We start from the raw sequence: 24,114 nt of genomic DNA, 5'->3' as shown, positions 1-24,114 counted from the left end.
ATCATACTGTACGCATCATTTTGTCACTTGCTTTTTTCACCCAACAACACATCCACATTGTTGCACGGAGAAGTGGTTCATTCTTGGTCATCACTGTAGAGCACTGCATGCTATGGGTATTTTGCACTTTATTTATTCATTCTGCTGGTGGACTTAAAGGTTTTACCAGTTTGTTGCCATTTTAGTCAGTGTTGGCTTAAATGTTCTTGTACATACCTCTTGGTTTGCATGTACCAGAGTTTGTCTGGGATATGAAACAAGGAGTGGAATTGCTGGCCCAGGCTGTGTTCATTTTAAATTTTTCTTGATAATACCAAGTTGTTTCCCAAAGCGGTTATAATGATTAAATCTCATGAGTTTAACAATTAAATCTCATGTAGTGTTTCAGTGTTCCAGTGACTCTAGATCCATGCATGTTAGGATCTTAGGGCAGGAAAGAAACACTGCCTCCAGTCTTCTCATTTTACGGATGAAGGAAATGCAGATACGGGAAAGTTGTGGCTAGTAGGGTGATGCCACCACTCAGCAACAGAGCCTGGCCTCGAACCCCAAGAGCCTGACTCCCTCCTTACTCTGTCTCGACTCACTTCTCTCTCTTGTCCCCTCCTTTCTCAGGCTGAGGCCGCAGCTTGTGGCCACCACAACGTATCAAGCTATTTCCAGGGTTGAGCTCAGGACTCGGAGCTGACGCAGCTGGGGTCCCTCTTGGTTCTGGAGGATGAGGCTCCTCCGCAGACACCACACGCCCCTGCGCCTGGCCATAGTGGGCTGCGCCTTTGTGTTCTTCCTCTTCCTCCTGCATAGGGACGTGAGCAACAGGGAGGAGGCCACAGAGAAGCCCTGGCTGAAGTCCCTGGTGAGCCGGAAGGATCACGTCCTGGACCTCATGCTGGAGGCCATGAACAACCTTAGAGATTCAATGCCCAAGCTCCAAATCAGGGCTCCAGAAGCCCAGCCGACTCTGTTCTCCATAAACCAGTCCTGCCTCCCTGGGTTCTATACCCCAGCTGAACTAAAGCCCTTCTGGGAACGGCCACCACAGGATCCCAATGCCCCTGGGGCAGATGGAAAAGCATTTCAGAAGAGCAAGTGGACCCCCCTAGAGACCCAGGAAAAGGAAGAAGGCTATAAGAAGCACTGCTTCAATGCCTTTGCCAGCGACCGGATCTCCCTGCAGAGGTCCCTAGGGCCAGACACCCGACCACCTGAGTAAGTAGCGCCCAGAGTCCTTGTGGGGAGACCAGGGCTTTGCTAAAGATGTGACTGGTATGGCCAGGGCCACAGGTCAAGGGCCAGAGAAAGAGTCGAAGGGAATTTTATAATATGGGCAAGGATCTCCTCTGTGCCTCACTTCTTTCCCAGAACAACTATGCTGATCCCAGGGGTTGTGGTTCAAGGGTATTACGGTCAGACCAGAGGTCCAAGGAGACCTTTGAGAGTGAAATGCAATTATGAAAGTGAGATGATGCAGAAGAAGGAACTCAGCCTGGCACCAGGACCTGACCCGGGGGGACTGGGGAGACCTGATACCAAGCGGTGGCTTCAGTAGCTTTCTCCTCTACTGAGGCCTGCCCCAGAGACTGTGGGACTCGAATGCTGAGCTGTTTGGAGCAGGGGCATTTTTTAACAGCAGCCCTGGTGGTCAGGAATATCCCAACACCTGGTTTCCTCCAGTGAAGGTCCGCAAGACTGCGAATTGATTCCAACCTTTGAGTTGTTCATAGCCTCAATCTGGCACAATGAGATATCACTTAGATCTTTGAGTAGCAGCCTCCTCCCTCTAACGCCCCCATGGCTGCATTCCCATGATCCTCAAGTTAAAGACAGTGTGTCTTCCCCACTTAGCCTTTGTCTTTTCCAGCTCAAGTGTTATACCCTATTTGGCCTTCTCTCAAATGGCAGCCCTCATCCCCAGATTCATGAGTCTTTAGGGCTGTGAACCTGAGGTTCTTGAGACTTGAGCCAAGTATTATAGTCCTAGAACAAGGGGCCACTTGAAGCTATCAGGAATTCCTCAGCAGAGAAGGGCACTGGGGCCAGATGCAGTGGCTCATGCCTATAATCCCAGCACTATGGGAGGCGAAGGCAGGCGGATCACTTGAGGCCAGGAGTTCAAGACCAGCCTGGCCAACATGGCGAAAGCCTGTCTCTACTAAAAATACAAAAAAGTTAGCCCGGCATGGTAGTGGGTGCCTGTAATCCCAGCTACTTGGGAGGCTAAAGGACGAGAATTGCTTGAACCTGGGAGGTGGAGGTTGCAGGGAGCTAAGATCATACCACTGCACTCCAGCCTGGGCGACAGAGCAAGACTCTGCCTCAAAAAAGAGAGAGAGAAGAGCACTGGGTGTGACAGCAGCCAGTGGAGGAAGCTGGGGAATCTCTCTGGAGGGTCCCCAAGAAATCCTCTGACCAGCAGAGAAGGTCAAGGAAAGGGTGTGAGGTCACATGATTCCTTGAGATCCAGGATTCACACCTTCCCACCCCCACCCTGAGATGGAGTGTCAAGAAGGTAGCAGCGTGGCCAAGTGCCACAGAGTGGCTGGAGAGGATAAGGATGGAAGAAAGGTCTCAGGAAATTGACTGTTTGTGATAGTGGTGTCAGATCACAGGGAGTTAATGAGAAAATGGATTAGAGAGGAACTGTACGCTGTAAAGGGAAGAGGCCTTTCTTCTCATTGAGTATGGAAATCATAGTCACTTTTCTCAGATGTCAAATTTGGCCTTTATTACCTACCCCTCTGGGACCTCTGCATTGGATTACATTTTATGCGTTCACATATTACGGAGGAAGAGAGCCAGCCCTAGGAACTCCTAGCCTGAGAGCAGACAGCAGATGAGGGAAGAAGGTGGAGGAGCCTCAGCATCACAGCTGGGGCACTGAGCCAGCTCTGTGGGGATGGATTTTGGAGTGGTTTGGCTAGAACCTGTGCAGAGGCTCAGGGTGGGTGGCAGATCGCGGGGGAGACAGGAACAGGGAGCAGCTGTTTCCACCTGCTACAGAGAATGTAGGCTGTGGTTCAGAGGAGTGGAGGATGGTTTGGGGGAATCTCTGGACGGGGCGCTCCCCACACCTGGCACTCCCAGGGACCAGGAGAACTTTGTCCATACTTTCATACTTCCAGGTGTGTAGACCAGAAGTTCCGGCGCTGCCCCCAACTGGCCACCACCAGCGTCATCATTGTGTTCCACAATGAGGCCTGGTCCACGCTGCTGCGAACAGTGTACAGCGTCCTACACACCACCCCTGCCATCTTGCTCAAAGAGATCATATTGGTGGATGATGCCAGCACTGAGGGTGAGGCTGGAGGGGCCCAGAGGAGGGGGCCGGGGTCTCCCCTGGGCACTCAAAGGAGGAGGGCAGGTCCCTTCAAGGGAGCAGGCACCACCTCAGAGCCTGTTGCCTGGCGTTACAGCTCATCTTAAAGGCCGGGAGCAGGAAGAAGTCAAGTAGGGGCAGGTAGACCATGCTTCCTTCACGCCTCAGCCAAAGAGCTCCAAGAGCTTTTCAGCTCTGGCTTCAAGACTCCCTCCCTGAACACTGCCAAGGCCAACCCTAACTCAGAAATGCTGGGAGAGCCAGGGCAGAGGGTAGGGACAGGGCTTCGCCTCTGTTTCCTACCTGCTGGGTCACTCTTCTGCTCTTGAAGACTCCCCAACCAGCCCTTTTTGCCATAGCTGTTGATAGATAAGTGGGGTTGCTCACGAAACTTCCAGTCTTCAATTCCACAAACATCTACTGAGTACTGTGTGCCTGGCTCTGACCCAGGCAGAGGGGATGCCATGACAAAGGAGACAGACCCTGCCCTGAAAATACTAAAAGCCCCCATAGGTCAGAAGCCCCTTTTTTTTTTTTTTTTTTTGAGATGGAGTTTCGCTCTTGTTGCCCAGGCTGCAGTGCAGTGGTGCAATCTCAGCTCACCACAACCTCCGCCTCCCAGGTTCAAGCGATTCTCCTGCCTCAGCCTCCCGAGTAGCTGGGATTACAGGCATGCGCCACCACGCCTGGCTAATTTTGTATTTTTAATAGAGATGGGGTTTCTCCATGTTGGTCAGGTTGGTCTTGAACTCCTGAACTCATGTGATCTGCCTGCCTCGGCCTCCCAAAGTGCTGAGATTACAGGTGTGAGCCACCGTGCCCAGCCAGAAGCCTCTTACAACACTAGCCACAGTGCTGTGGCAGTGATGCACCTGTAACAGGTGTGAAAAGGCATGGACTGCAGAGTCCAACACCCAGGAATTCAAATCCCAGCTCTGACCCTTCTTAGCTCTGTGACCTTGGACAAGCATTTGATCTCCCTGAACCTGTTTCCTCTTCAAAAAATGGGGGCAGACCGGGCATGGTGGCTCAAACCTGTAATTTCAGCACTTTGGGAGGCTGAAGCGGGCAGATCACTTGAGGTCAGGAGTTTGAGACCAGCCTGGCCAACATGGTGAAACCCCAAAATACAAAAAATAATTAGCCGGGTGTGGTGGTGTGCACCTGTAGTCCCAGCTACTCGGGAGGCTGAGGCACAAGAATCACCTGAACCCAGGAGGTGTAGGCTGCAGTGAGCCAAGATGGCACTACTGCTTTCCTACCTAGCGACAGAGTGAGACTCCATCTCAAAAAAAACAAAACAAAAAAAGGGCTGGGCGTGGTGGTTCACGTCTGTAATCCTAGCACTCTGGGAGGCCGAGGTGGGCAGATTGCTTAAGGTCAGGAGTTCGAGACAGCCTGGCCAACATGGTGAAACCCCGTGTCTACTAAAAATACAAAAATTAGCCAGGTGTGGCAGTGCGAGCCTGTAATCCCAACTACTTGGGAGGCTGAGGCAGGAGAATCGCTTGAACCCAGGAGGAGGCAGAAGTTGCAATGAACCGAGAGCGAGACTCCGTCTCAAAAAAAAAAAAAAGAGCAGTTGAGTCCCTTACATGGTGGGGGAGGGATCCGAGATAGGTCATAAATGAGATTCATGTGCCACAGAATGGCTGGCACCAAGTAAGAGTGTCACAAGCATGCATTCCATTTTATTCATGGTACAGGAGCAATGCACCATGGAATATGTAGCCAGGAGGTGCCATTTCTGCCTGGTGTGGCTAGGGCTGGTCTGAGTGGAGGCCAGATTGGAGCTGGGCCTTAAAGGATGAGTGTCTAGGAGAGAAGAGTGGATGAAGGGCATTCCCGCAAGAGAGTGGCATAAGCACAGTCTTAGAGACATGAATGTGTTTGTTAAAGAGATCTGGTGCCGGGCGCGGTGGCTCAAGCCTGTAATCCCAGCACTTTGGGAGGCCGAGACGGGCGGATCACGAGGTCAGGAGATCGAGACCATCCTGGCTAACACGGTGAAACCCCGTCTCTACTAAAAAATACAAAAAAAACCTAGCCAGGCGAGATGGCGGCTGAGCCAGGAGAATGGCGTAAACCCGGGAGGCAGAGCTTGCAGTGAGCTGAGATCTGGCCACTGCACTCCAGCCCCGACCACAGAGCCAGACTGTCTCACACACAAAAAAAAGAGATCTGGTGTGGCTGAAGCTTACGTTTGTTATAGGAAATGAGATTTAAAAGATGTTAAATTGGCCAGGAACGGTGGCTCACCCCTGTAATCCCAGCACTTTGGGAGGCCGAGGCGGGTGGATCACTTGAGCCCAGGAGTTCGAGACAGCCTGGGCAACATGTCAAGACCTTGTCTCTATAAAAATTACAAAAATTAGCCGAGCATGGTGGCATGTGCCTTTAGTCCCAGCTACTTGGGAGGCTGAGACAGAGCACGACCCTGTCTCAAAAAAAAAAAAAAAAAAAAAGTGTTGAATTGACATTCATGTCATGCTAAAAGCATTTATTTAGAAAGTAAGAAGGAGTCGTTGAAAGTGTTTCATCTGGATTGTGACCCCGTTTCAGAAGGATGTCAGCTTTGGAGGAGGATAATCGGCAGGAAGAGAGGCAGAAGACTCAGAGTCTGAAGAGGAAGTTCTTACACTCACTTGAGAGTAGGAAATGATGGGGCCGGAACTAGGAAGGGCTGTGGGACTGAGGCACCATTAGGCTGAGACTCTCCAGAAGCTGAGTCCTCCTTGCAGGAGGCATGTGGTATCTGGGGCTCTCCCAGGTTGACCTCCTGTGCTCAAACTCCCAATAGTGAGGGCAGGAACTGACTCCACACTTTCCAGTGTAAGTGCTAGGGCCACTCTAGTAGAGCTGCTTCCTGTCCTTGTCCTCCCCTAGCCTCCCTCCTGCCTCTAGGTTAGGGGTGTTGCTAAAAAGAGGACTAGGGCTGTGGAAGGAAGGGCTGAGTGTGAGCCCTGTTGAGTTCATTTCTTCCGGGAGCTCACATCTTCCCAGGGAAGACAGATACTTGGCAGCACTTATAAAGCAAGGCCAGACCAGTCCGGGAACATAACAAAATCCCATATCTATAAAAATGAAAAATTAGTAGGCATAGTGGTATATGCCTGTGGTCCCAGCTACTTGGGAGGCTGAGGTGGGAAGATCACTTGAGCCCAGGAAGTCGAGGCTGCAGTGAGCTGTGATTGCACCATTGCACTCCAGCATGGATGACAGAGTGAGACCTTGTCTCTAAAAGAGATACAAATGAAATAAAATAGGCCAAGCACAGTAGCTCATGCCTATAATCCCAGAACTTTGGGAGGCTGTGGCAGGAGGATTGCTTGAGACCAGGAGTTCAAGACCAGCCTGGACAATGTAGCAAGACCCCATCTCTACAAAAAATAGAAAAGTTAGCTGGGCACAGTGGCATGTGCCTGTGGTCCCAGCTACATGGAAGGCTGAGGTGGAAGGACTGCTTGAGCCCAGGAGTTTGAGACTGCAGTGAACCTTGACTACACCACTGCACTCCAGCCTAGGCAACAGAGTGAGACCCAGTCTCTAAAAAAAATAATAAATAAATCAAGGCAAGCAAGTATCAGGGATGCAATGACAGGGTTTGGTGGATAAGGAATGTATAGATTAGGCTTCTGGAAAGGGAAGGGTGAAGAGTTTGGCAGAGATGGGAGGAGCTTGGCAGTGGTCTCTAGGGAATCTTTGTAGCAATGGAAAGGTTGTGTGGAATGGAAGCAAGCATATTAGTGGTCCTTCCTCTCAAACTGGGTTCTTCCGTTATCTTTCTCCTCCTAACCCTATGCTACCCATCCTTTGGAAGCTCTTTTACCTGAATCCCTTGTACTGGAGTGTATTAGTCCATTCTCACACTGCTGTAAGAACATACCTAAGACTGGGTAATTTATAAAGGAAAGAGGTTGAATTAACTCACAGTTCTGCAGGGCTGGGGAGACCTCAGGAAACTTATAATCATGGCAGAAGAGGAAGCAAACATGTCCTTTTCATGAGGCGTCAGGAGAGAGAAGAATGAGAGCCAAGCAAAAGGGGAAGCCCCTTATAAAACCATCAGATCTCGTGAAAACTTACTATCACAAGGATAGCATGGTGGAAACTGCCCCATGAATCAATTATCTCCCACGGGGTCCCTTCTATCACATGTGGGGATTGCAGGATCTACAATTCAAGATGAGATTTGGGTGGGGACACAGCCAGACCATATCATTTCACCACTAGCCCCTCCCAAATCTCATGTCCTCACATTTCAAAACACAATCATGCCTTTCTAGCAGTCACCCCAAAGTCTTAGCTCATTCCAGCATTAACCCAAAAGTCCAAGTCCGAAGTCTCATCTGAGACAAGACAAGTCCCTTTCCCTATGAGCCTGTAAAATCGAAAGCAAGTGAGTCACTTCCTAGATACAATGGAAGCACAGGCATTGTGTAAATACACCCATTTGAAATGGGAGAAATTGGCCAGAACTAAGGGGCTACAGGCCCCATGCAAGTCCAAAATCCAGTAGGGCACTCATTAAGCCTTAAAGTTCCAAAGTGATCTCCTTTGACTTCGTGTCTCACATCCAGGTCACACTGACGCAAGAGGTGGGCTCCCATAGCCTTGGGCATGGGGGTTCTAAACTGTTAACTTATCACCCCAAATTTTGTGAGTCCATGAGCTACAAGTGCCCAGGTAGGCAACTTGTCTGACTAGCTAGACAAGTGACATAATGCCAGGCTGGCACAGGCAGCATCTAACAGGCAGAGCAGCGTGTGTCCAGTAGGGCAGCGTTGGCAGTAGCCCCGGTAGCCCCTCCAGAGCGCCTGCCCCTAGCAGACCACCATACACAATGTTCACCTTCTCTCTGGCTGTCCTGGACTTGTTGCCCTGTATTCTCTTCTAAGGCCAATTCTCTCCTAAGGCCAATTCCAGCATCTCTAAATCATCTGCATGGTCAGAGCACACTGGCTCACACCTGTAAGCCCAGCACTTTGGGAGGCTGAGGTGGGAAAGTCACTTGAGCCCAGGAGTTCAAGACCAGCCTGGGCAACGTAGTAAGACCCTGTCTCTACAAAAAAATAAAAAATTAGCTGGGCATGGTGGTATGTGCCTGTGGTCCCAGCTAGTTGAGAGGCTGAGGTGGGAGGCTCACCTGAACTCAGGAGGTTGAGGTTGTGGTGAGCCCTGATCATGTCACTGTACTCAGTATGGGTGACAGAGTGACACTCTGGCTCAGAAACAGAAACAAAACAATCACCTGCCTGAAAAACCTAAGCTAGTTATTCTTGTTTTTCTGGGTCCTGGCATCCTTTGAGAATCTGTTAAAATCCCTAGAATAGTGCACCACTGCCCACAACAATATGCAACAGCCACATTTTTGCATTTAATTCCAGGGAATTTGTGGACCCTAAGATAAACAACCCTACCCAGAGGGCTTTCAGACGCTAGAGATACTTTAAGCAACATTCAGTTCAGTGAGGAAAGGAGAAAAAAAAAAAAACTCAGATCCATGGTCAGAAATCTCTGCCAGCCACAGTGGGATAAAATTTCCTACACGTTTGACTGTTTGATCAGATTAACCAGCTCTCATTACACACACACACACAAACAGGACTGTCTCTGCCGAAATACAATGTCCCTTCTCTCTGTCCTCCACTCCAAGCACCCAGCAGCAGCCCTATGAGAGTGAGTCTAAGGGCATTTGATACTATGGGGGAGGAGACCCCGTGCTGAGCTGGGGGGCTTTTTCTTCCCCATCTCTGAGTCAGAACCAGGGCACAGACCTCATTCCTGAGTGGCTAAGTCAGCAGCCAGGGTTCCCTCCCTGTCTGGCACACTCCACCAGCTTACCTAAATTAGAGGGAAAAAAAGAAAAGAATGCAGGGCAACGGGCTAGTGAGTGAGTAATTAGGGAGCTCTTTTCGCCAGGAAAGGCTACTCTTAGTACAGGGAGCAGCCAACACAGAGGCCTGAGGCTTGACTTGTTAATGAGGCAAAAAGAAGGCAGTGTGGCTTAAACAAAGTAAGCCAGGGAGCAGAAAGAGCGCTGGTGGAGTGGATGTAAGGAGCCGGGCCCATGGCTCACGCCTGTAATTCCAGCACTTTGAGAGGCTGAGGCAGGCAAATCACTTGATGTTAGGAGTTTGAGACCAGCCTGGCCAACATGAGGAAACCCCCTCTCTACTAAAAATACAAAAATCAGCCAGGCATGATGGTGGGCACCTGTAATCCCAGCTACTCAGAAGGCTGAGGCAGGAGAATTGCTTGAACCCAGGAGGCGGAGGTTGCAGTGAGCTGAGGTCACACCATTGTGCTCCAGCCTGGGCAACAAGAGCAAAACTCCATCTCAAATAATAATAATAATAATTTTTTAAAAGGCTAGCGGGACCAAATTGTGAGAACTCTGTGAGCCACGGGCAGTGTTTGGATTTTTCATGTGTGTATGTAGTAAAAGGTACATGACATAAAATGTATCATGTTCACTGTTTAAGTCCAGTTTATTGATTTTAAATGCATTCACGTTATTGTGCAACCATCACCACTACCCATCCCCAGAACTTTTTTTTTCCTTTTTTTTTTTTTTTTTTTTTTTTTTTTGAGGCGGAGTCTCGCTCTGTCGCCCAGGCTGGAGTACAGTGGCCGGATCTCAGCTCACTGCAAGCTCTGCCTCCCGGGTTTATGCCATTCTCCTGCCTCAGCCTCCGGAGTAGCTGGGACTACAGGCGCCCGCCACCTCGCCCGGCTAGTTTTTGTATTTTTAGTAGAGACGGGGTTTCACCGTGTTAGCCAGGATGGTCTCGATCTCCTGACCTCGTGATCCGCCCGTCTCAGCCTCTCAAAGTGCTGGGATTACAGGCTTGAGCCACCGCGCCCGGCTTTTTTTCCTTTTTTAATGAGATGGGGACTCACCATGTTGACCAGGCATGTCTTGAACTCCCAGCCTCCCAAAGTGCTAGGATTACAAGCGTGAGTCACGACACCCAGCTCCGAACTTGTTTTTTGTCATACCAAACTGAAACTCTGTACCTATTAAACATGAATTCTCCACAGTGCCCTCCCAGCAACCCCTGGCAACCACCATTCTACTTTCTATCTCTATGGATTTGATTATCATAAGTGGAATCATACAGTATTTGTCCTTTTGTGACTGGCTTATTTCACTTAGCATAATGCCTTCAAGATTCATCCATGTTGTGACATGTCAGAATTTACTTTATTTTTTATTTTTTTGAGATGGAGTTTCACTCTTGTTGCCCAGGCTGGAGTGCAATGGCGGGATCTCAGCTCACCGCAACCTCCACCTCCTGGGTTCAAGCAATTCTCCTGCCTCAGTCTCCCAAGCAGCTGGGATTACAGGCGTGTGCCGGCTCATTTTGAATTTTTAGTAGAGACGGGGTTTATCCATGTTGGCCAGGCTGGTCTCGAGCTCCCAACCTCAGGTGATCCACCCACCTTGGCCTCCCAAAGTGCTGAGATTACAGGCGTGAGCCACCAAGCCCGGCCCAGAATTTACTTTTGAAGGCTGAATAATATTCTATTGTATGTATACACCACATTTTGTTTGTCCATTCATTCACTAATGGACACTGAGGCTATTTCCGCCTCTGGCTATCGTGACTAATGCTGCTGTGAACATTGGTGTGCAAATATCCAAGCCCCTGCTTTCAGTTCTTCAGGGTATATGTCCAAAAGCGGAACTGCTGGATCATATGGTAATTCTATCTTTAGTTTTTCTTAAGGAACCATCATACCTTTCCATAAGGAAACACCATGGATTTGTTTTTAAGTACAATTTGAAGCCGCTGTAGTGACATAATCTGATGGATGATTTTTAGAGAGAATTCTGCTTCTCACAATAGCCACCGTGTCAAGAATAGATTGAGGAGACTGGTATAGAAGGCAAGAGAGGCCGGGCGCGGTGGCTCAAGCCTGTAATCCCAGCACTTTGGGAGGCCGAGATGGGCGGATCACGAGGTCAGGAGATCGAGACCATCCTGGCTAACACGGTGAAACCTCGTCTCTACTAAAATAATGCAAAAAAAAACTAGCCGGGCGAGGTGGCGGGCGCCTGTAGTCCCAGCTACTCGGGAGGCTGAGGCAGGAGAATGGCGTAAACCCGGGAGGCGGAGCTTGCAGTGAGCTGAGATCCCGCCACTGCACTCCAGCCTGGGCTACAGAGCCAGACTCCCGTCTCAAAAAAAAAAAAGAAGGCAAGAGAGCAGTTCAGACATGATTGCTGGAGTGACTGTGGGGATGAGAGAGAGAGCTGGCAGTACCTGCAGATGTGCCGATTGTGGATGGGGAGAGCAGGGGGGAATCTAGCATGACTCCCAGGTTAGAGCAGCTGGAGGGATGCTGGCACCTTGTACTGACATGAGGGAGACTGGCGGGGGCAGATTTGCGGGGGAAATCCAGAGCCCGTTTTGGGCATATGTTGAATTTTCCATTTTGTTCCACATCCAAGTGAAGATGGCAAGGTCAGGAAGGAAGCCCCAGGAGTCATCTGCATATAGATGATATTTCAGATCATGGAACTGAGTGCCGTGTCTGTGTTGGGGTCCCAGGGGTCTTGTGGACTTGAGTTTTGAGGAGTGAAGCTGGTTGAGGTGCTGGAGTGTTGAACCTAAGTTGGAAGGCTGTCACCGCGGGGACATGAGAGTGTGGCTGGGCTCACCGGTGCAGCCATGCTCAGCTCCGGTCTTCTCAGTTCTAGGTCCGTCCAGTAGGTCTGGGGGTGGGACAAGTGGAGGATTATCACGAGGGGCACTGCTTAGGGGAGCTGTCTCCCTAGAAGGGCTTGAGGCCAGAGACTGGGAGCCTCTCGGGCTGAGAATCCCTGGGTCTGGCGTCGCCAGACTGGAAGGAAGGCATGGGAGAAGGGCTTTGTAGTGCTCGGGGCCCCCCTGAGGTTCACAGCTCAGTGCTTCACTGTCTCTCACCACAAAACCCACTTCCTATGATGTTTTGTCCCTGGGTTATCTCCACTACCGTGAACTTCCTGTGTGCAGAGCTGGGCGAGCTCTCGGGGAAACAGCAGCCATGCTGAGGAGCCTGGGCTTCCTCCCTCCTTCCTGTCAGGGCCAGTACCTGAGGTTGCAGGTGCATTATGAGTCTCAGAGGGCAGGACCCAGACCAGGCCCCTCCCTGCCCAGAACAGCGTCTGGCACCTGGCAGCACAATGGCAGACGTTTGTGGAGTGAGTGCTGGGCTGAGACTGCTGCATGAGGCTGATTTTGATTCCTGAGGTCCTGGCCCCCAGAGATAAGAAGCCTCATTCCTGGAGTAAGTAAGATACAGCCCCCTCCTCAGATGACTGCCTGAAGAATCCATTCATAAATGAGCACCATGTCGGAATCACCTGTCTATCCAGTAGGCTCGAAGAAGGAAAAAGCGAGTAGGTCATGGTGGCTCACACCTGTAATTCCAACACTTTGGAAGACCAAGGCAGGCAGATCACCTGAGGTCAGGAATTCAAGACCAGCCTGGCCAACATGGTGAAACCCCGTCTCCACAAAAAATACAAAAAATGAGCAGGGCATGGTGGCAGGTGCCTATAATCTCAGCTACTCAGGAGGCTGAGGTGGGATAATTGCTTGAACCTAGGAGGTGGATGTTGCAGTGAGTCGAGATCGTGCCACTGCACTCCAGCCTGGGCAACAGAGTAAGACTCTGTCTCCAAAAAAAGAAGAAAGAAAGAAAAAAAAAAAAAACATGAAAAAAAAGAAGGAAAAAGCTGAAATTCCAAATTATAGAGACTTCCCTTCTCCTAGGTGCCACTCTCCAGGGCAGTGACCAAAGAACAGCTTCAACAAACCCCTTTCTCTCCCTTCTTTCTTTCCCTTTCCCTCCTGGGATCTCACACACAGGGAAATGGCAAGGCCTTGGACGACTGGGAAAGGAAGCAGAGACCACCTTGAAACTCTGGTACATTAAGTCCTTGGCCTTCTCATCTTAATCTGCTTCAGGATTAAAAAAAAAAAAAAAAAAGTCCGTGGCCTCACTTCCCCTGGAGGGAGAAGGTGAGGAGTCCTCATATGCAGACTGGCTGGGATCCTGCTGCTGCCCTTTGTGCTTCTGCCACCCTGGGCTAGTCACTTTGAGTCTTACTTTTCCCATCTATAAACACTGGGGACAATACTCCCTGTTTCATAGAGTTGTTAACTATCATAAAGAAGATTAAATAAGGAAGTCACCATAAAGACACCGACCTCACCTGCACAGGCACGCACTCCAGCTCAGTGCTGGGTTATCGTGTGCGTGTGTGCATGCATTTGTGGGAGATCAATTCCATGCAACCCCCTCAACTGCTTAATTTCAGGACCTGCCGTTTGTAGAATGCTGCATTCAGAGCAAGGCCCACGCTCTGGGCTGATCCCACAGTCCAAAAGGAAAAGGACACACTCAGAATTGTCACATCTGTGCCCCACATCTGAAACTGCAGGCTCTCCATTCTGCACAGAACAGAACCGTGGCAGAGATAAACCAAAATGGCAGTTAGTAAAACATAGTAAGGTTTGGAATTCAGTATGTTTGAGATGAACTGCTTCAGAATAGAGCTCTTCTTGGTTTGTTTTTTGTTTTGAGACAAGTCTTGCTCTGTCACTCAGGCTGGAGTACAGTGGCATGATCTCAGCTCACTGCAACCTCCGCCTCCTGGGTTCAAGCAGTTCTCTTGCCTCAGCCTCCCGAGTAGCTGGGTTTACAGGTGGGTTTACACACCCAGCTAATTTTTGTATGTTTGTTTTTGTTTTTGTTTTTTTGAGATGGAGTTTCGCTCTTGTTGCCCAGGCTGGAGTGCAATGGTGCGATCTCGGCTCACTGCAACCTCCGCCTCCCAGGTTCAAACGATTCATCTGCCTCAGCCTCCCGAGTAGCTGGGATTACAGGCATGTGCCACCACGCCCAGCTAATTTTGTATTTTCAGTAGAGACGGGGTTCCTCCATATTGGTCAAGCTGGTCTCGAACTCCCGACCTCAGGTGATCCACCCGCCTCGGCTTCCCAAAGTGCTGGGATAACAGCCATGAGCCAGTGCACCCAGCCTAATTTTTGTATTTTTAATAGCGGCAGGGTCTCGCCATGTTGGCCAGGCTGGTCTCAAATTCCTTGGTGCAAGTAATCCATCTGCCTTGGCCTGCCAAGTGCTGGGATTACAGGAGTGAGCCACCGTGCCCAGTCAGAATAGAGCTATTATTAATGTTCTAAGGATTTCAGACTAAATTACAGGGCCATGAAATAAACTCTTCTTTGAAAGGAGTTGGAGGTCTCAGTAGAGACATCTTCCCTTCAAAAACTTTTCCCTGCTCCTCAAATCCAGGAGATTTGACCCTTCTTTGGGACCCACACCCCAGCACTACCTCTGTTAGATCACGGATCACCTGCCCTGGAATCACCTGTTTCCTGGTCGACCTTGCTTCTGGGTGGTGGTTCCTTAGGACAAATGGTCAAGCCAGCTGGGCTCACCACTGTGCCTGGTCCATGGTAGGTGCTTGGGGCAAGTATTTTCTTTTTTTTTTTTTTGAGACGGAGTCTCGCTCTGTCGCCCAGGCTGGAGTGCAGTGGCCGGATCTCAGCTCACTGCAAGCTCCGCCTCCCGGGTTTATGCCATTCTCCTGCCTCAGCCTCCCGAGTAGCTGGGACCACAGGCGCCCGCCACCTCGCCCGGCTAGTTTTTTTTTTTTTAGTAGAGACGGGGTTTCACCAGGTTAGCCAGGATGGTCTCGATCTCCTGACCTTGTGATCTGCCCGTCTCGGCCTCCCAAAGTGCTGGGATTACAGGCTTGAGCCACCGCGCCTGGCCCTAGTATTTTCTTAATGTAATTAAAAAGTTGCTGGGCATGTTTTCACCTTAAAGAATTCTATCTGCAGAGGAGGTTACAAAGGGGATTAGAGTCAGATGTCCTGCTGCTGATCCAGCAAGCAAGGAGTCACCATTTGTGTATGCCCACCCATCGACGTTACTGTGAAGAGCCTGGAAGGCAGGGAATCCTGGACACTGGAAAACAACTGTGCAATGGAGCCGTGGAATCGCAGCTCTGGCAGATGGTGGCTGAAAGGGTGGAGAGACTGAGGGAGGCATCTGAGAGCCTCTGTCAGAAGTTTGTACTTGGGCCTGGCGTGGTGGCTCATGCCTGTAATCCCAGAACTTTGGGAGGCCGAGGTAAGTGAATCACTTGAGGCCAGGAGTACGAGACCAACCTGGCCAACATGGTGAAACGCTGTCTCTACTAAAAATATAAAAATTAGCCAGACGTGGTTGCACGCACCTGTAGTCCTAGCTACTCAGGAGGCTGAGGCAGGAGAATTACTTGAGCCCAGGAGGTGGAGGTTGAGCCAAGATCGCACCATTGCACTCCAGCCTGGGTGACAGAGTGAGACTCCGTCTCAACAACAACAACAAAAAAGTTTGTACTTGATGTGTGACCACAGAAACACAACTCAGCTGCCCCTGACATTAGAGAGGGTGCCCAGGTGAATAGGCATAGCATCTAGCACCACAGAGCCAGTGCCCTGGTGAGGCAGGTTTGATCACAGGCAGGCAGGACTTCTTTCTTCCTCTCTCCATCTTCCCTGTTAACCTCCTTCCCCAGCTCCGGCTTCTGTGGGATGGTTCAGTGCAGCGGGTGTTGGGGGTTTAAAATTCAGGCCTGCTAGAGGCCTGAGAGCCCCTAGGTTGGTGCCCACAGGGGATTGGGTATATGACAAAGTGGTGGACTGGCCACAATGACACTGTCCCTTCCAGAACACCTAAAGGAGAAGCTGGAGCAGTACGTGAAGCAGCTGCAGGTGGTGAAGGTGGTACGGCAGGAGGAGCGGAAGGGGCTGATCACTGCCCGGCTGCTGGGGGCCAGCGTGGCACAAGCGGAGGTGCTCACGTTCCTGGATGCCCACTGTGAGTACGAGGGCACCAGCCTGGGCATCACCTGGAGGCTCCCTCCCTGTTAGAATGAGCCAGGGCCGCAGTCTCACCAAGGCCCCTTCCTGTTCTCTGTTCCGGGAGCAAGGGAGGCTTGGGACCCACTCCAGCTACCTCTACCCCTTTCTCACCCCAATCCCAAGGATGTTTCATCAAGAGAACAAAGCCCTAAAACAACTGGTGACCCCAAAATCACTGGAAGTGTGATCTGGGGCCCCAGACACTCATCCACCCCTGTACTCCCCATCTGCACCCTCTCCTGAGCTTGGCCCCTCAGAGAGGCCTCCTGTTATGACTTAGAACTGGCTTGTCTGGGGCTTTCTTCTAGGGCAACATGGAGCCAGGAAGGCCTCCTTCTTGCCCAAGACCAAAACACCTCCCCACTGTTGTGGGGGGTGAAATCTTTTCCCTAGGAGTGGTGATATATAGGGGAAGCTCTAGACTTGGAGTCAGAATTCTTGGTTTGCATTCTGTCCCTGCCACTAACAGTCTCAGTTTCCTCATTTGTAAAATAGGAGTGAGGATGCTAACCTTACTGAACAGAACTATTACTCTGAGGGCTGAATGAAGTAATACATGCAGAAGCTCAGTGAAAATCTCAAAGAGCTAGACAAATGAAAGAGATGATTCTTCTTTTTTTTTTTTTTTTTTTTTTTGAGACGGAGTCTTGCTCTGTCACCCAGGCTGGAGTTCAGTGGCCGGATCTCAGCTCACTGCAAGCTCCGCCTCCCGGGTTTGCGCCATTCTCCTGCCTCAGCCTCCCGAGTAGCTGGGACTACAGGCGCCCGCCACCTCGCCCGGCTAGTTTTTTTGCATTTTTTAGTAGAGACGGGGTTTCATGGTGTTAGCCAGGATGGTCTCGATCTCCTGACCTCGTGATCCGCCCGTCTCGGCCTCCCAAAGTGCTGGGACTACAGGCTTGAGCCACCGCGCCCGGCCGATTCTTCTACAATTGGGGCTGAAGCTTGACATGCAGATGCCCCTGGGAGGGGGAGCACCCTCTTCTGAAATCCACACGTGGGCCGGGAGGGCTGAGCCAGTGGATCAGCTGGAACCCCTGAAGATACCATCCAGGGCCTCCCTGTGCTTTTGGGTCATCTGAGTTGATCATGTTCCTCCCCAGAGACCTCTGTTCTCCCTGCCAAAGCTGCCTCCGCCTTTGGGGGCAGTGGGGTGGTAGGAGGGTTTTAGGAAATTCTGTGTGCTCCTTGCAGCTGTGAGGCTTGCTGCCCTCCTCTGCCTGTAACCCGGGAGTAGGTGGAAGGTCTCTTATCCTCCTGGGTGTTCCCCCCAGGATGCAGCTTGGGCTCAGCTGTGGGCAGGACCCTCATTGTTGCCTCCTGGTTGGGGCCTGCAGGTGAGTGCTTCCATGGCTGGCTGGAGCCCCTCCTGGCTCGAATCGCTGAGGACAAGACAGTGGTGGTGAGCCCAGACATCGTCACCATCGACCTTAATACTTTTGAGTTCGCCAAGCCCGTCCAGAGGGGCAGAGTCCACAGCCGAGGCAACTTTGACTGGAGCCTGACCTTCGGCTGGGAAACACTTCCTCCATATGAGAAGCAGAGGCGCAAGGATGAGACCTACCCCATCAAGTAAGGACTGCAGCCTGGTGAGCCCCCAACCTGGCCCCAGCCCTACCCAGTTCCAGGAACCTGTGCCATCTCACATCAACATGTGTTAGGTGCTCTATCAAGCACTTGACATATTATGTTTAATCCTCACTCCCTGTGAAGCGGGTACAATGATTAGCCTGGTTTACAGGTGAGAATACTAAGGCTCATAGTGATCAACACTGACCTAACATCATGCAGCCAGCAACAGTGGAGCAAGGACACCCTTCCTGGCCTGTCTGGCCCTAACTGTGGCACTGCACCGCCTCACACCATGACAGTTTGCTCTTATTCACCACTTACCATGTGCCAGGCACTGAACTAAGGGCTTCACATTCTTTAGTGTATTCCTCCCTACACATAAAAGGACATGGCCCATGCTTGCAGATGGGGCAAGAGATGTGATGGAGGCCATTATGGAATAGTCACTGTCATAAGAGGGAGTGTTGTGTGCCCCCAGGAGACTGTCTTTGAAAAGACTGAGAATAAGCCGGGCGCGGTGGCTCAAGCCTGTAATCCCAGCACTTTGGGAGGCTGAGACGGGCGGATCACGAGGTCAGGAGATCGAGACCATCCTGGCTAACACGGTGAAACCCCGTCTCTACTAAAAAAATACAAAAAACTAGCCGGGCGAGGTGGCGGGCGCCTGTAGTCCCAGCTACTCGGAGGCTGAGGCAGGAGAATGGCCTAAACCCGGGAGGCGGAGCTTGCAGTGAGCTGAGATCCGGCCACTGCACTCCAGCCTGGGCGACAGAGCAAGACTCCGTCTCAAAAAAAAAAAGAAAAGACTGAGAATATACTGAAAGAAAATAGACACATTTTCTGCAGCGTGAAGTCTGTAGCAGTTGCCCTGAACTTCTTTGGTGAAGGGCCAGATGATAAATATTTTGGGCTTTGCCAGCCACATACAGTTTGCTGCATATTCTTCTTTATTTTTTATTTTTTTTACAAACATTAAAAGATGTATAAACAATTTTTTTCCCCCAGAGGCTTCTAAAAACAGGCAGCCAGATTTTGCCCACAGGCTCTTATGTGCCAGCCTCTGAGCTAAAGGGTAGACAGTTGGAAGTCAACCCACTGTTTAATGCCCACTGGGCTCACCTTCCCCTCTTACACCCCATCCTCCCCTTTCCAGACTGCCTGTTGGTGTTATTGGAGACTGTAAGATTATTTTAACAGTTATTGGAGACTGTAAGATTATTTTAACAGTTAACAGAGTTAACAGTTTAACTCTCAGACAAACTGAGTTGAGGAGTGACTTTTAGTGTAGCCAGTGGTTTGGGATTATTTGTGTCATTGTTATCTTAGACTGGCCAGGATACTTAAGGGTCAACTGAACATACATCCGGGATGGAGGGAAGCACAGGTTGGAGATACAGTAGCCAGAGATAAGAGGGAAGGTTTGAAAGGAGGAAAAGATTAGTGCTTCTTCCTCTCCATGTGCCCAGAACCCTAAAAAATGCTGTCCATGCCAGGCACAGTGGCCCATACCTGTAATCCCAGCTAGATGAGAGGCTGAGGTGGATTAGGTGGATTGCTTGAGCCCAGGAGTTTAAGAATATCCTGGGCAGCATAGCAAGATCCATCTCTTAAAAAAGAAAAAGAAAAGGAAAAAAAAAAAAAAAAAACCTGCTCAGAGTCCCAGTAGAAAGGAACTCAGGTGAATGCCACAGGGAGAAATCCCACAGATCCTGAACAGCCAGCTGCTCTGTCTCCACTAGGAGAGAACGAAAGAAAAAGGCAAAAGAGAGAAAAGAAATTTGAACTTCTCACTGACCCAATGCTTGTTTCATAGCCGCCTTTTGTTTGTTGTGCACAGCAACAGATCCCCACCCCCACGCCAGTGACCAGGCACGCAGCGGCACAGTCAGAAAGAGGGTACCTGGCCCCCACCCATCACTGACGTCGCAGGCTTCAATGTCCAAGGGCCATACAACTGGAAGACAAAGCTCCAGTGTTTGAGGAATGAATATGCTCCTTGGCCCACATGCCCTGGTAGCATGCATGACTTGCCGAGGCTCTTCACGTAGTGCCCCCACCCCAGGAGGACTGCTGACAGTCCCCTCCTGGCCTCCCATCTCAAACCAACCAGAGCCCAAGAGGAGAGTCAGAGGACCCCAGGGCTAGGCCAGGACATACAGGGTGTTTACTAGAGGTTGCCTGCAGGGTTTGTCCTCATAACTAATCCATCAATGACTTCTCGGTCTGGGAAGCCTCTCAAAGACAAGACTCAGGGCCTGTGAGGGAGGAAGCAGGTTGGCTACCAGGTGCTGCTCTGCAGCTCCAGCACTCTCTGAGCTTCTCAGGGTGCTACTTGGGCTGGTTTAAGAACCCTGGGAGAGGCCGAAGCCTCTTCCAAAGTGATAGGAAGCCAGCCTGAGCATGACGGTTTCCCAACCGAAATTCCTTCCAGAAAGTGGCTGCGGGAGCCAACTTCAGGGAGACAAGAGCAACCACAGGGCAACACCAGGGTCGCGTTCCTGGGTAGTCACGTCGATGGATCAGCTGAATGAGCAGTGTTGAGCCCCAGCTGTGTGTAAGGCACCTGGATAGGTTCCGGGGTTACAGGGGTTTCCGTATCTTTCTGCTTGGTTGTACCACATGAAGCCACCCACTGAGGGCGGCAAAGCCCTACCCATGCCAGGCTGGCCCAGACACAGAAGCCAACAGCTGATGACTGTGCTCCTGCCCTGTCTCCCCAGCCCCCACCCCCGGATTCCATCTTGCGTATACTTCCCCGGGCCCGCTTGGATACCCTAACGTTTAGCCCAGTCCCTCTAAGAAGCAACCTGGTATCTAAATTCTAGGAATTAGATGTTTTTGTCAATTTATCTCATCTTGAGTCCACACCTCCCTGCCTGTGTCTAAAAGCCAGAATCTTTTTATAACCTTTTAAATGTTCTCTATAGCCCAAATTGAGCTTGATCTCACCTGACTTTCCACTGTTTCCCAAAGCACCGCTTATCAGCTTTCTCTGTTAAAAGCAACTGGCAACTTCTCCCCAAATCTACAGTTTCTCATGCAGTATAAATCACCAGGGATAGGCACCTATTAAAACTACGGCTTAATAGTCCCTGAAGGGCAGGGCCCCTGAAACAGAATGGAGTCAGCCCAGCTGATAATATTCATTCATTCATTCATTCATGGTTTGAATCCTGCCTATGTTCAAAAACAATTTCACACAGCTTCTGAAAGTTGAGTATCTCCTAGGCTCCAGGCACTTTGCTGCCAAAAAGTAACTAATGATAGCTTTAACCTCTGTGACTAGACTGAGCTCTGGGGGAAATGGGATCTTTCCCTGTTCTGTGTGTCCCATCATGTAGCACGGGCCCTGCTGGCCAGTGTTACGTGCATCCTAGGTTGAACGAATGAATGAGTGCCTTTTAGAGGATAATTACATATTTCCTTGACCTGGTCCTAGAAGGGGAAGAGGACACAGTAAAAGCTAAATGATGAGTGAGTTAGTGGACCAGCGGCTGCACGTCCTGAGAAAGAGGATAGGAGGGGGAGGTAGGTTAGGAGGGGAGTCCACAAACAGCTCTCCCCGCCAGGCTCCACTCCTCCTCTCCCAGAAGACGCACATGCTTCTCCCTCTGTCTTTCCAGATCCCCGACGTTTGCTGGTGGCCTCTTCTCCATCTCCAAGTCCTACTTTGAGCACATCGGTACCTATGATAATCAGATGGAGATCTGGGGAGGGGAGAACGTGGAAATGTCCTTCCGGGTGAGAGTGAAGAGGGCTTCGGCGGGAACCACAACATCCCAGGGGACAGCTTGAGAAATACTTCTCAGGCAGTGGTGGCATCAGGGACACCCCGTCTGGAACTGAACTGGAAAGGGTGGCTGCTTCCCAATGTGGCTCTGCCCCTTTTCTACTCCCCCTGTCCATGGCAATAGGGCTTGGGCAATCAGCTTGGACAGCTCAAAACAAACTACTAGGCACAACTTCTCAGAGGGAAGGAATAATAGGGGTAATGAGGACTGGACATCTGGAGACTGGGGACTCTTTTGCGATGTCTGTGGGAAAGGGTTAGGGTGAAGATAGAAACAGGTCAGTATGTTCACAACTAGGGCTAGGAAAAAAAAACAGATCAGTAACCAGTCATCATCCTTTTTCTGGAAAAATCAGGCTCCCCTTCCCAGTTCAAAGGACATATGCCCTGGTAACCTTTGAAGTTTCTCTCCCTATGCTCAATAAGCCCTTCATAACAGTTAGAGAAGATGGTGGCCCTAACTCTGGTGGACCCCAGAACCTGAGAGATTCCAGGAATTAGGCAAATCAGGATTAGGTCAGGAAGAAAGGATTGCCGCTCCACGAAACCTACGCAAATCTCCATGCCATGGAAAACTAATTAGTAAGTAGATGAGCTCATTTATGAAGTCACCTCTCATGGTGCCAGATGAGTATTAAGCACATAATGGATGCCTGCTGTTACTATAATGATGATGTATTTCTGTTGCTGCCACACTAAACTGAATAACACCATACCTTCTCATCTAAAACGCAAGAGAGAAACGAGTGGGAGGGATGTCTTCAGCCAGCCCACCAGCATAGAAAAGGGTCACCTGCCAGTCACCCCAACTCCCAGCAGCCCAATCCTAGGCTCCTCCGTGAGCCTCTGACCTCTGTTCACCCTCCTAGGTAGCCAGTGTGCTAAGGGCCCAGGTGACTACCACTGGCCACCTAGCAGCCAACTATCCTTGCTATTAATTAACACACTGATGCTCTGGTTTTTATCACCTGAGCGAGCTGATAAACTCACATTTCCAGGTCAAAAAGCCAAGTGATCAGAGCTCAGAGTAGGTATACAGGCATAGGTAACAAAAATTAACCAGCAGGCTTTTCCCTAAAGTGGGCCCTGGTAAACACAGGACTCTGCAGTCTCCCTGTGCTTAAGTCAGAGTGAACCAACATCAGAAAGCCTGAGATTGTGTAGTCATGGCCTAGGAAGAAGCCTGGTCAGTATCCTTTTTTCCAGGGAGAGAGAGCAGCATTTGCCCAAGTTCTTGGACCTGGGATCTGGTGCCCTGGGAATAGAATAGAGCTGCTTGTGGGGAGACTGTCCCACCTAGCCCGCTGAAGGCCTCGTCCTGTCTCCTCTTACATCAGGTATGGCAGTGTGGGGGCCAGCTGGAGATCATCCCCTGCTCTGTCGTAGGCCATGTGTTCCGGACCAAGAGCCCCCACACCTTCCCCAAGGGTACTAGTGTCATTGCTCGCAATCAAGTGCGCCTGGCGGAGGTCTGGATGGACAGCTACAAGAAGATTTTCTATAGGAGAAATCTGCAGGCAGCAAAGATGGCCCAAGAGGTGAGAAGAAATGGTCCTCAGAGAAGTTTAGATGAAGAGAAGTATGGCCCCCAGACCCTGTTCATGGGCCTAATGGCTGGGGCCCGCCTCATCTCTACCATCTGGTGCCTCCCTTCACCCTCAGGGCCCTGTGAGCTACAGCCCAGGAGAAGGCCACAGGGCACATAGCTTTTGAAAGCTAGAGAATGCTGTCCCTATGCATAGAGTCTCTGCATCCCTTCGGAGGGGAAGGGAGGGAAAAGAGATTTAGGGGAAGAGCCTCTTACAGGAGGAATGACTCTGAGAGCCTCGGCACTGGGGAGTGGGACATAATTGTCTGGGGAGTCACAAGAGATGGACCGATAAGCAGGGGACTCCAAAGCTAAGGTGGGGTGTTTGGGATTGGATGTGAGGCTGGGACAGTAGCTTCAACAGGTCCTGAGTGGGAATGAACATGAGAGACGGTAGTTCCAGTTGCTTCCTGCTATCTGCACTACTTCAGTCCAGACAGGAAGGTCAAAGACTGGTGGAACTGGCTGGGCGCGGTGGCTCACGCCTGTAATCCCAGCACTTTGGGAGGCTGAGGCAGGCAGATCACCTGAGGTTAGGGGGTTTGAGACCAGCCTGGCCAACATGGTGAAACCCCATCTCTACTAAAAATAAAAAAATTAACCGGGCGTGGTGGCGTGCGACTGTAGTCCCAGCTACTCGGGAGGCTGAGGCAGGTCAATCACTTGAACCCAGGAGGGGAAGGCTGCAGTGAGCCAAAATCGCGCCACGGCACTCCAGCCTGGGTGACAGAGTGAGACTCCCTCTTATTTTTTTTTTTTTTTTTTGAGACGGAGTCTGGCTCTGTCGCCTGGGCTGGAGTGCAGTGGCCGGATCTCAGCTCACTGCAAGCTCCACCTCCCGAGTTTACGCCATTCTCCTGCCTCAGCCTCCGGAGTAGCTGGGACTACAGGCGCCCGCCACCTCGCCCGGCTAGTTTTT

The 24,114-nt window shown here is 50.7% G+C and overlaps 1 protein-coding gene across 1 annotated transcript in view; it reads left to right on the top strand.

Annotated features, from left to right (window-relative positions):
• GALNT6 (polypeptide N-acetylgalactosaminyltransferase 6) overlaps positions 1-24,114 on the top strand; it is a 32,655-nt gene that overhangs the window by 3,782 nt on the left and 4,759 nt on the right. Inside the window, exons 2-7 of the mRNA XM_026451066.1 lie at positions 616-1,209; positions 3,123-3,295; positions 16,052-16,201; positions 17,583-17,817; positions 21,441-21,558; positions 22,945-23,145. Of these exons, the coding sequence (XP_026306851.1) occupies positions 719-1,209; positions 3,123-3,295; positions 16,052-16,201; positions 17,583-17,817; positions 21,441-21,558; positions 22,945-23,145 (1,368 nt within the window). The 5' untranslated portion in view covers positions 616-718. The remainder of the gene's footprint in view (positions 1-615; positions 1,210-3,122; positions 3,296-16,051; positions 16,202-17,582; positions 17,818-21,440; positions 21,559-22,944; positions 23,146-24,114) is intronic.

This window comes from Piliocolobus tephrosceles, chromosome 10 (assembly GCF_002776525.5).
Source record: "Piliocolobus tephrosceles isolate RC106 chromosome 10, ASM277652v3, whole genome shotgun sequence".
Lineage (NCBI taxonomy): Eukaryota > Metazoa > Chordata > Mammalia > Primates > Cercopithecidae > Piliocolobus > Piliocolobus tephrosceles.
This window is presented reverse-complemented; position numbering and strand designations above follow the sequence as displayed.